The 13,012-nt window shown below is 34.8% G+C and overlaps 1 protein-coding gene across 1 annotated transcript in view; it reads right to left on the reverse strand.

The window, feature by feature from the left end:
• Positions 1-202: 202 nt before the first annotated feature.
• The window catches only part of LOC126973904 (mitochondrial 2-oxoglutarate/malate carrier protein), a 28,221-nt gene continuing 15,411 nt past the window's right edge, over positions 203-13,012 (reverse strand). Inside the window, exons 4-7 of the mRNA XM_050821272.1 lie at positions 10,641-10,726; positions 8,666-8,768; positions 6,404-6,522; positions 203-5,285 (exon numbers count right to left, since the gene is read on the reverse strand). Coding sequence (XP_050677229.1) covers positions 5,105-5,285; positions 6,404-6,522; positions 8,666-8,768; positions 10,641-10,726 — 489 coding nt within the window. The 3' untranslated portion in view covers positions 203-5,104. The remainder of the gene's footprint in view (positions 5,286-6,403; positions 6,523-8,665; positions 8,769-10,640; positions 10,727-13,012) is intronic.

The raw sequence follows: 13,012 nt of genomic DNA on the forward strand, positions 1-13,012 counted from the left end.
TGCAAGTTCGTCGGCGTCTTCATTGCCTTCGATCCCTGCATGTCTTGGAACCCATCAAAGTCTAACTCAATGCTCCCAGAGTATTCAGTATAGTCCGGCAGTTATCTACAAGCTTTGAGACTGTTCTCATGGAGTCTGACTATCTTTGTGGGTATAAATACACTACATTTGGGTTACTGGGTTGTTTAATAAAACTACCATAAATATAACAACTGTTTATTTTCGCAGTAAATGTTTACAAAAATATATATCGACATTACATAAATATCACATAGCACATCCTACAATATATAATGGTAACATAACCTATTACTGTACTAACATGAATGAAATGTCAAATGACATATTAAAAAGTATTATGTACTCTGTGTATTGTGACGTCATTCGCCTAACTATAGACATGATAATTCACAGAGTACTAAATATCGCAAAATTCAATTTTATCAGTTACAACGATAACAAAAAAGATAGATCAGGCAATATCTAAGAGCAAATTTTATAACATTGTAATGGTAATCTTATTTAAAGGTTTTCTATGAATATTATATGTAGATTATAGAATCATTTGTTATTAGTAACCGATTAGGTGAAAACCCCAATGGAAGTTTGCAAATCAAAGAAGTTTTATTCATATCGTCTGATTTACTCAAATGTATGTTTTAATACCGAAGACCTTCGACTATAGAGATATTCTCTAACTCTACTAGATGAAAATTCTTTACAGATTTGACGTTACGATACGTTCAACAATCTAACCCTAGGTCATTTATACGTCTGGATAAACTGTGACAGCTGTGAAAAACTGAGATTGAAAGTTAACCTGTAATTTGAGCAATTCACGCACACTAACACAAAGTGACATACAAATCGCGAATGTTTAGACGTAGCTTGTCACGTACAGTAAACCTAACCTATCATCATCAGCCAGTAGACGTCCACTGCTGGACAAAGGCATCCCCCAAAGATTTCCACGACGATTAGTCCTGCGCTGCCCTGGTCCCCGTATTCCGCCGATCTTGACCAGATCGTCGGTCCATCTTGTGGAGGCCCCCCACCAACACTACATCTTCCGGTACGTGGTCGCCATTCGAAGACTTTTATGCCCCAACGGCCATCTGTCCGTCGAACTATATGCCCACTGCCACTTCAGTTTCGCAATCATTTATGTCGGTTTGGATCTCCTATGGATCTCCTCATTTCGATCTCGTAGGGAAACTCCGAGCATATTATATAGCGAGCATATACGACCCTCTCCATTGCCGTCTGAGCGACCATGAGCTTTCTCATAAGGCCGATAGTTAGCCACCGCGTCCCAAATACCACAGATACTGTTGTATTTGGGACGCGAAGATGCTACGGAGCTTCCCTAACACAGGCAAAAGAAAAAATAAGCAATTGTTTTAAATAAACCTATCTTACTGAATTCTGATGACGTATTTTTACATTTTGATTTGATTTGAAACTGGCATACCTACTGGTTTCGGGGTTTACACAAGACGTACTACTAATATCAAATATAAATTAAAAAATGAACATCATTTCATAAGTGTGCATTGCCTAACTTTAGTAACCATAATAGAAAGCCACGAATCAACTTAAAAAAATAATTTCAAAATTTTAGATAACTTTGTTTTATATTTATCATAATTTCAATTAAAAGGCGTTAATAATTTCTTTAAGCAGATACTACAAAAACATTTCACACTACCACGGACTAGTAAAAAATAAGGACTCCATGTCACCTTACATAACAGTGTAGCACCAAAACAAGCCGATGAACGTGTAAATACATAGCCCCACGCACACACTTACACTACTACAGGCCGATCGGCGGCCATTATGAGGATTGTCATCGTCTGTGACAGATCAGTTTGCGTCACAATAAAATATTTTAAAAATGCCGTCGTGCGTTGTGAAAAAGTGTAAAAACGATACTATTTAAGTATTTGTGGCCATATCTTGATTATCTTAAATTTTTATATGTAATTTAATTAAAATGAAATCAGACTCAACAATGTAATGTAATTTAAGTTAATATTGTTTGTAAATCTATGGGTGAAATGCCTGAAAATAAATAATAATAATAATTATTATTATAAAGGTGCCTCACTTGCTAATATCACGGCGCGGAGTCCTTCTTTTTTCACTCGTCCGTGTCATACCTACTACAAACAATATCTCACTAAATGTAATTTGTTCACATTAATGAACTAAAACTAAAATAGTAGTACCTAAGTAATAAAAACATATTTATTTTAACAATTATACAAAACGTAACGAAACTCAACAAAGTTTAGTAATATTAATCAAAAATAGAAAATATTCATAAACCAATTTTACAAAAAAAAAAAAAGCTTCAAAAATAAAACAAGATATCAAAATTCATTATAAAAATTATACAACCAAGCAATGGATTAATTTAAAAACAAAATATTTTTATGCAACTAAATATGCAAAATCTTATTAATAACAATTTAAGCAAATTTCGTACAAATAACCCTTTCTTAAGATGAACAAGCAATTCAAATATCAGTTACTAATTGCAAAAACGTGTTAAATTGCATTTTATGATGATGTACGAACATCAAATGGATTTCATGCTGACAATTTTTTTTGCAGTTTCTCTTACGGCCGTTCCTATCTACTATCTACAGATAAATATAAATTACTACCTTCTACTGTCAGTAATTAGCTGTCAATAATCTGAAGCTGTCCCAATATACCCGATATGTCATTCTTATCGCCTTATATTGGGACGCGTGAATTGAAATTTCAATACAAACTTCTATCGCTGCTGGTAAGCTATACGTCGTCCCAATGACAGACAGCGTGTACGGACAAGGCGAGTTACCGTCGATAAGTTTATTGGGACAGAAAAGTCAACGATAGTCACGATTTTTATCTCAAGAGGTAGACTGAATATTGGGAACGGCCGTTAATGCCATTATGAAAGAAAATAGTATAAAGCAATTCTACAAAACCTATTTGGCTACATCTGGCACTTTCACTAGGAAGCAATATTAATTTGGCATCAATAAAATTTATCTAAATCAATTAATAACTTTGAATAATTTAAAGTTACATTTAAATATCGATTCAAACGATTATTTATTTTCGTATCATAATCTCAAATCACAACGAAACTCGACGTTTAGTATGACAGTTCTGTGAGATGTCAAATACATAAACCCCAGACCAAAAAAAAAATAACAGTGCAGGTTTTGGCTTAAGAAAGTGTTTTCCAATTTGGCCATAGGAAGCCAAATAGTTTACAAGCCGCCACACTGACTTGAGAGCATACTTTCTGCATTATTATAATAAAAAAATCAAAAAAACGCCGTCCTTCTTCATATAAAAAGGAAACTGATAAAAAATTTGATTAAGAGTAATGTTTGCAGGAATTTTAACTTTACTGTAAATTAATTTATAAATAGGTTTCTTAATCAATACGATTGTACAATAGTCTCAAAAAGGTCTCCTTTGGTGGTGTATGGGTAGTATGAAATCAAACACGCTATAAGGATCTGGATCTCAGTCTGAGTCTGAGTCATTTAATCATAATAAATTGCCTGACCTAACTAAATACAACAAAATAGTGTTAGCGTGTTTTAGAATATCAAGCCTCGTAGTGAGCCATATATATTCGTAAAAAATATATGTGGCACAGCAAACATTCATGTATCCCGCAGGCACCAAACGATTGATATCACTCAAGAAGTACAATTAATGGAAAACAAGTTAATATTTTTAGTTTCTTTTATCATGTTTTAATTTTAAAATAAAAAAATAATAACAATATTTAAAAATGTGTCTAAAAATAAAATAATCCTTAATATATCTACTTTATGATATTTTATATCGTATAAAGCTGCACTGCACTTTCTACGTTAAACAATTTTTCTTGCAATATCTAGGATGGCCAGACTACATTACTGACACCATACATTTATGAAGCGATAACATTTTAGCTTGTGGGTATTGAATGAGAATGAGCTGTCACGCTTGGCTGCGTAACGCTAGTTCGGGGTGAGTTGACTAAGGGGGACTGGAGAAGAGATTACTCAAGCCAAATATTTCATAATATTTACTTTATTAGTAAACCAGCCGCGTCACCGACACCGGGTTGCGTTACGAAAATGCTTAGGTTAATAGTGTATAAAAGGGTTGATAACAGAGGGAGCCGGAGAAATATCAGGTTTATGGCTATTGAGGATCCTGATTTATTGCCCTTTTCGGAACACTTCCCTTTCATGAAGTGATCGAGCCAATATATAATTTTACAAGCGTACCCAGCAAACTTTGTATAGCCGATATTAAAATCGCGATACAACAGTAACTGTTGATCGTAGATGGGTGAAAATTTGAGGTTGTATGTATTTTTTAATGCTGACTCATAATCAAACAAATTAAAAAAAAAGTCAAAAAAAAAATCGTGTGGGCCACCCTTAACATTTAGGGAGATGAAAACTAGATGTTGTCCGATTCTCAGACCTACCCAATATGCACTCAAAATTTCATGAGAATCGGTCAAGCCGTTTCGGAGGAGTTCAAAGTTTAAGACCATGACACGAGAATTTTATATATTACATTTAGAAATGCTACAAAAGGGACATGTTCTTTAAGTTGAGTGCTCTCCCTACGAACAAGCCCTGTTAAAATAATCAGATAAGCTGATTTGTACAATCCGAGATTCAATATTTATATCAAAGACCGTTTATCTACATTTTGTGCTTAAACTTATTGTTGAGTTACGAAATCTCGAGTTCTTCTTCATTAGAGACATTTCAGTCGCTACAAAATTATATATATACTTTTAGTATTGTTATAAAAAATAAATATGTATTACCTAATTCTATAGGAAGCAACATAATTTTCAATTATTATATAAAACAAATAACTACCAAATTCTACTAAACAGTTTCTAGTAAGTTAACTTTATAAACGAACAAGTGATAGCAAAGTTGTTCTTTTACAGCCAACTCCTATCAATTTTAAAACTTAATAATATAGGTTGCTTGGAGCTACAAAATTGATGATAAAAAGTTTAATCCTACCATATTCTACTAACTTGGTATCGGTTGGTATTCCTACGAAAATCTACCAATTAGTAGTATTTGAGGTAGGCCGCGTTAAATTGCTCCAGGAATATGAAGGTGAGTACAGTGTGGGGTCCCAGCCGGGCGTAGTACGGCAGGAAGCCCTTCCACAGCGACAGGACGCCCTCATTCCTTAGCAGGCTTGTCACAACAACCAGCTGACTCTCACCCTTTGCTGCGTTTTGTATCCTGGAATAAGTAATTACTTGATAAAGTTGGCAATATGGCCGAAAGTCTTTTTTAAGTCGTTACATTATACTTTCAGTTACCTTGTTTTTAAATGAATATATTCAAATTCAAATATTTCTATTCAAAATTGGATGTGACATCACTTGTTGAAAGTCAAGAACTACCACTCATTACAAAAATAATGCCTCAGGACTTGAGAAGAACGGGCGCAAAAAACTCAGCGGGCTTTTTTTCATCATAAAATATGTTTACAAGGTAAAATTGTAAAATTAAACTTATTATTTAATAGCCTGAGGGCGGTCGCTCTATTCCCAATCTGTCAATTCATCATCATGTCATTTATGTTATAGGAACCTTTACCACACAAACGTTTTTAAAACAATTCTTTTAAATATCGTAATACTTTTGTTCTGAACATTTTCTAGGATCTTGTTGTAAAAGCATATACAACGCTCCATAAAAAACTTACTAAGTCACTCAACTTAGCCGAATAGTAGGCATTATAAGTTTATGTCTGTTCCTGGTGTTAACATTCCGTCTTTAGCAAATTCATTTATGTGTCTATGTATTACATTATCAAGAATATAAGCAAGTAATACATGTAAGAAGTCTGCGATTTTTAATGTGAAACTTTTATTACATCGCCACAAATTTTTTCGACCATCTACCGCATGTCGCATTACAGCCCGCCGCTGATCAGGGGTCAATTCATTAATGGACAAAGAGTTTTGTTTTATTAATTTTTATTTTTTGAATAAGAGTAAAGCAAAATATTTATATTTTTTTATTAAGATTATTATGCTGATATCTGTCATTTTGCGAAAAAAAATTTTTCACTTGTATTAATGTTTCATAAAACCGCACAAATCCCTTTTTTGGAAAGTCTTTTAATTGGCACTTTTTAAGATAAGTAATGCGTCAAAAATCATCAACTTTTCCCAATTTTCTCTTTTTAATGTCAACTCATTCACCACCGCATCGGAAACAAAATGATTGCTATTGAGCAATTGGTGCTTTGCAACAGAAGAAACTGGCAGATAAAGAATTCGTTACATATTTCCAATACAATATTAATATGTATTTGGTTACATTTATTACCAAACGAAATATCAACTCACCTCGTTTTAATGATATCGACGGGCATCGAAGCAATTGTTGTGATCAACCCGGAGACCATAGACGCACAGAAATGTAGTGTGATGCCGTCGGGAACGCGCTTCGCAAATATTTCTCTAGCCTGCGTATTGACATAAGGAATAAAATGGCCGCCTTTTGAAACGTAAACATTAATATAAAAAATAGAGGTCATAATAAAAATCATAACACATAATTAAGTTCAGGGTAGGTATACAAATTTATAATATTTACTTGAACCTACGCCTCCAGCGCTCTTTACCCAACGGAATAAGAAATAAATATTAAACCTAATATAAACCTTGGTATACTACCATAAAAGACGAACCCTGTGTGAAAGTGAGATAACTATACCTAAAACCTAGGTGTGAAAATATATGAAGATGAAACCGTTTTGAAATAATTTAGTGTCCATTAGTCTCCTGTCAAATTCGACCGCGTCTTAATATTATTAGTGTTTTTATCGTTATTGTTCTGTGTTAAAACTAAAAATATATATTGGTGTCGTGTTCTGTATTAGATTATAGTGTTACATATAGCAACATTCCAACTAAAGAAACATTTCACAGGTAAATAATCATTCTTAAATACTTCTTTCGTGATGTTTATTTTCGTACAACATATGCATTAAAATACATTTTATATATGCAGTAAACACTGTATGCCTAATTAAGAAAATATGTGTTAATAAATCATAAAATAAAAAGATGTGGTGTCGTGGGACACCAGGTAGGAACGAAGTTCCTTCGGCTAATGTAGGATCGACACAATTTGTAAAAAAAAAAATCGTGTTCAATTTTATGTAGGTTTTCTTGATTTTTTTCTTAAATTTTGCAGATTAGTTTTTATTTAAGTACAGGAACGTATTTAGGAAATTCAGTATTTTAGGAAATAATAAATTACGTAAAATAAAAAAAATCGTAATCCAAATTATCAATTAAAATAACAAAATATGTCTCTTTATTTTTGTTTGACAACATAAAATTACATAGAAATAGAAACGACTGTCGCGCCTGCGCACGTCTCATTTAACGATTTTATTCCACGGACTTTTTCTTACGGTTTTACTATCACATTTTTTTCAGTTCGGTCCCGCAGCAAAATCCCTATCTCCTCCAAGCCTTAAGCCTAAGGAACTTCGTTCCTATAATGTATACGTGAATATGACGCCGTTTATCAAAATTTGTCATAGGGATTGACCAAAAGCAAAATAATACACACTTCACTAAGTCACTAACACATCTGTAAAACTAGCACACATGAACATTTTACATTTAGTCTCGCCGTTATGAGGAGAGTGTTTGTCTATTACGCTACTATACTAAGTTTATGGTTTCACTGTTCGGTCTTGGCTCCACCTATAGGATGTACCTTACAGTCGATAGCTTGCTCGATCCCTATATTGTATATTAGGTAAAGTGTAGTGACACCCTTGGGAATATCTCACTAGTGTTATGAATTCCAGTGTTCGCACAAATTAAATCTACATTGTTCTAATTTTTTTTTGTGGAAAAGGAGGACAAACGAGCGTACGGGTCACGTGGTGTTAAGTGATAACAGCCGTCCTCATTCTCTTGCAACACCAGAGGAAGCGAAAAAGCGTTGCCGGCCTTTAAAGAAGGTACCCATGTCGTATCGTCCCAGAAACACCGCACAAGGAAGCTCATTCCATAGCTTTATAGTACGTGAAAGTAAGCTCCTTGAAAACCGCACTGTGGAGGACCGCCACACATCCAGATGGTGGGGATGATGTTAATTTGCGGCGTGTCGTGCGAAGGTGGAATTCGCCGGCAGAAATCAGGTGGAACAGGTCTTCGGAACACTCCTCGTGATAAATGCGGTAGAAGACACACAATGAAGCGACGTCTCTACGCAACGCCAAGTGATCCAGCCGTTCACAGAGCACTGCTATGCGTTGCATGGTGAAATATATTATATTACTTTGTTTGTTTCCGAGTCATGGATGTTTAAATGTATTTATGTATGTTTACATGAATTTATGTATGTTTAAGTACGTATATTATATTAAATATATCATTGTCTTGTAACCCATACCATAGGCTATATATGCTTAACTTGGGGCAAGATAATTTGTGTAAAAATTGTGTCAATATTATTACTTATTTGCAAAAACATATTTTTAAAATGAAGGAGTTTGATATTTCTACGAAATACAATGAGAAAACTTTCAAAACCGAATCACAGGTGGTGGCTTGTAGAAGAATTCAGTGTGTTCGTCTGTCTACCTGCGAGTAGGTACTCAGCTGCGCCGCGTTGACGACCATCGCACGACTCACGGTGGGCGTGGCCCCTCGCCACAGCTTCAACACGCCTTCCTCGCGGACTATCCTATCGACGGACATAAACATTAACCAGAGATAATACAGCCCAATCGACAGACTGGTTGACATTAACGGATTCTTAGTAGTACTGCGCGATACTTAATACTAAAATACGCGTGACGTCACAAACCATCAATATAATGCCTCGTACATTGTACATGTAAAAGAACAGTAGCCTAATCGCAGACGACAAACTATCCGTGCCGCACTTTTTAGTCTGTCATAATAAAACTATACAATAATGTGCATACGACGCGCAAAGTCTGACATACAAAATATGCGTGTTCGCGACTACACGCGCTCACGCAGACGACGCTCACGCGACGCGACGCCTAGGGCATAGATATATACTAGAGATAGATGTGCTCAATCATCTTTTTATTTTGTAAAATCAGTGTACCCAGGCCAAGAGATGGCGCTGCGTTATTTTTACGCTCTTAGGGTACCGCCGCTAGATGGCGCTAATTATGTTTATAGTTTTTACTTTTTACTATTGTTGTAGACCGTATTGGATGCATACTGATGTTTGTTTTGTGTCGTTGGAAATTATTATTCGTTTATTAAGTTCAGCAGTCACCTTTAAATAAGGAGGGCCATTCAAGTGAGTTTTTGCTATCACTAGATCCATCTATCCATCTATCATGTATGTTAAATTATCGCCATCGTGGTGAAGTTGCAGCGTACCTAATAGAATAGGTGGCAGCACTTTCAATGCAAATTTTTTTAAGCAGGTTTCATATAATTAGCAGCTCGTTAAGTGTAGTAACAGACATTTATAAAATTTTAAAAAATTAATTGGATATAGTTTTAGAATTGAATGTTTATGAAACGGTCCCTTTAATAATCTTTCTGAAAGAATAGAACTAATCCAAAATTCTTTATTTATTTTTCTTTTTTTGTAGCTCATGTACGAAATAATACACTGCAATCTCTTTACTTTCATTGAGTGTACATTCCTACAGTTCTGCCGACCAAAATGACCGAAAATGTACGTCGTATGCGTTGAGTCTGTGAAATATTTGTCAAAGACATTTTGCACGCAATGCAGACTTTTCGAGTGTCGCAGACTCGATAGCACAAAAAGTGTATCGTCTGCGATAGGCCCAGGGGTGGGACAGACGCCTTAAAGTGACGTTTTCAGAAAACTGTAGTGCCATCTGTTAGTTGGCCTGAAAATGATAGCTTTGTCAGCTGTCACTCGCTTTGAAACCTTTCAATTTTCTTTATTTGTGTCACTGCCCACTGGTCATAAAATGGCGGCTACTTCTAGCGTTTGCGCATGTATATATAGCTCTCGTGTTCCACTTTGCATATTTGCACTACTTAATCTATCCTTTATGTTCTATGTTGTGACAAAATTAAATAACTAACTCTACGCGCAATTTCAACATGGTAAAAAATTGGAATACCTACATTAAAAAGTAGAGTTAGTTATTTAATTGCGTCACAACAAAATGAATTTTAAAATTTCGAGCTTATATAGAGTAATTTTGGGGGCCAATCTCCAGATGGCGCTAGTTTGCAAATAGACAGCTCATAATGCGTAGAGAGGGCTCTCTTTTCCCTATATATTATTATACTCTTTGGATAGGCCTAACTCAGCGGTCTCCTTGAAATTTATAACTGCGTCTAAGCGGAACGCTAGGGTTGTTACATACAAATAGATTGACGACGCGACGATTGTCTCGGCAGCGTACGGCGTGGCACTCAATAGTCTTCCCAAGATTGCTTAGCAACCGTGTAAACCATGTGTATGTGTGCGTGCGTCGATTCGGGTGCAGTATTATGAAGATAAAGTACTGTTCTATTACTGTATTGTTCTATTACTGTATTGTTCTAGTACCACTTGCATATTATGTTTATGATATAAAATGTATACCTCAAGAGCGCGTCCACAACATTCTTGTAATTCCTGCGTTGTTCAGCGGGGAGTCTCCCATCGGCTGTCATGCGAATCAATGCCACCTGTCAAACACAAATCATTTAGCAGTTATAGACAGTCTCTCAAAGAAAAATTTAAAGAAATAAATATTATGACTATTCATTGTCAGTACATTTATGAAAATTCAATATACGTTCACAATAATCGTCACCTTTTTGCTCTTAATAGTGATTTTCATTATTATAACACTAGAAATAAGGGATTGCTTGTAACTAATTCTAGTAGGCTTCATAAGATAGAGAAAAGCTTTAAGGGTAAATGTATACACTTCTATAATAAAGTCCCAGCCAGTGTTCAGGCATTATCTATAAATAAATTTAAATGTTCTATAAAAAAAAAAAAAAGGCTCTGTCGTAAATTCTATTACTCCACTGCTGAATATCTAAATGACCGGACAGCCTGGGACTAGATTGTGATTATTTTATAGCGATAGAGTTGACTGTACCATATTGTATATTTTTATGGAAAAGAGCGCAAAAAAAGAATTCTGGGAGAGTTTCTTGCGCTGCTTCTTTTCTCTCAGAGTGCCATTTGTTTACGAAGCGGTAGTAGTATCTAGTAGTTATTAGAAATGACATCAAAAAGAATTCTAAAGGAATCAATTTTGAGAAAATAAATGCCTTTTATGCCTTTTAGACTATGCTAGGAACAGTAGGTCTACTCTTATTCAACGAAAAACGAAGTTTCGATCGATGTTTCGGGTGTTTCCTACTACGGTTCCATTCGTTCCGAAGTTTCGTCACGAACGTCATTGTTTGGCATTTTGAATTTCTAAACCTACACTAATTCATTTACGTTGCGAAAGAAAATTTGAATTTTGTTACGTCACTTTGCATATACTGTAGTTGAAATGATTTGTAAGACAATTAAAATGTAAATCTTGACTTAAAGCGCTGAGTTTCTTGCTAGTTCTTCTCATTAGCTCAACCCTTTACGAAGTAGCGGTAAATTCAATAAGAAAAAATTTTTTTTTGACATTCATAAGTGTCATTTCCGTGACCTACACGAATAAAGTGTTTTTGAATTTGAATTTTTTAAATTTCAATATGACAGCAGTTTGTTCGGAATTTTAACTTCAGTTTGACGAAACCTTTTGATTACCTGTTGATTGTAGTTTGTGTGGATTTTGTTGCAAACTTGATTGAAATGGTTTCAATAAGAGTCTACCTACAGGACCTCAGATCAAACACCATAATTATAGGCACATGGAACCTGGATCAGCTGCACACTTCTAGAGGAATCAGACTATAGTCGGACCCAGAGAACCAACTAAAAATATTATTTAAATTACTTCGCCCTGTCATGTAATTCTGTAACGACATAGGTAAAGACAAAAAAGTTTTAAACTTGGATTATCTACTTCGCGTTTAATACATAGGCTGCACTAAAAGTATCGGGAATGGAATATTTCCATTGTTCCTGTCATATTAAAATCTTTTTAGTTGAAAACTCCTTGGTTTTAAAAATCGAATACCATTTATTTATTTAAAAAAAGATTCTCAATCTTGTCACAAGGTCTTGTCAAACTTGTTTAGTCGTTGAGAAAATGGAATTGACTCGAGAAAATCGTAATACGACCGCTAGTGTTTGTCCCTTGCAGAGCTTAATCAGTCAGAACACTTACGAGTCATTACTCTCATTGACCCGCTGTTTGACAGCGCGTCAATGTGACAGCAGTCACTTGATACAATGCCAGAAAAACAATAACAAAAATAGTAGACACCTTGGACAAAGTTAAGATCAATATCTGGTTCTATTTTATCGCAAGCAATTACATATATATAATATACATTGTGAAAACAATGTCAGTTCTGCTAAAACCCATCCATCCTCAGCAAATACTACTGGGCCAATAAATTGCGGTAAAGTACCCATTAACAGGAGCTGTGATGGCTAGATACCGTGTATATTTTTTTATTACTTATATAGAGCATTGTTAAAGAGACCATCAGCTCAAACCAAAATACAAGATAAAAAAACTGGTTGCACTCCAAAGTGCCTAAGTCAAAAATTGGACAAGAATGTTGTAAATTTTTTAATACTTTGGAATGGTTAGGGAATAATTATTGTTTCCTTATCAGTATAAAGGTGCTAGCATTTATGTGCACAAAAATGACAATTTATATTACAGAAAAAAATTAACACTTAGGAACTATTACAATATTACATTAAAAAGTTTATCTCTCAGAAAAATCAACTTTCATCCATAATTTAAACGACTGTCTTACGAATTTTCGATCAGGTCACGTGTCCTGATGCGAGTTTAACATTTTATAGCCATCGCAAAAGTGCTGTTGCACCACTTAAGA

This window comes from Leptidea sinapis, chromosome 30 (genome assembly GCF_905404315.1).
Source record: "Leptidea sinapis chromosome 30, ilLepSina1.1, whole genome shotgun sequence".
In the NCBI taxonomy this organism is placed as follows: domain Eukaryota; kingdom Metazoa; phylum Arthropoda; class Insecta; order Lepidoptera; family Pieridae; genus Leptidea; species Leptidea sinapis.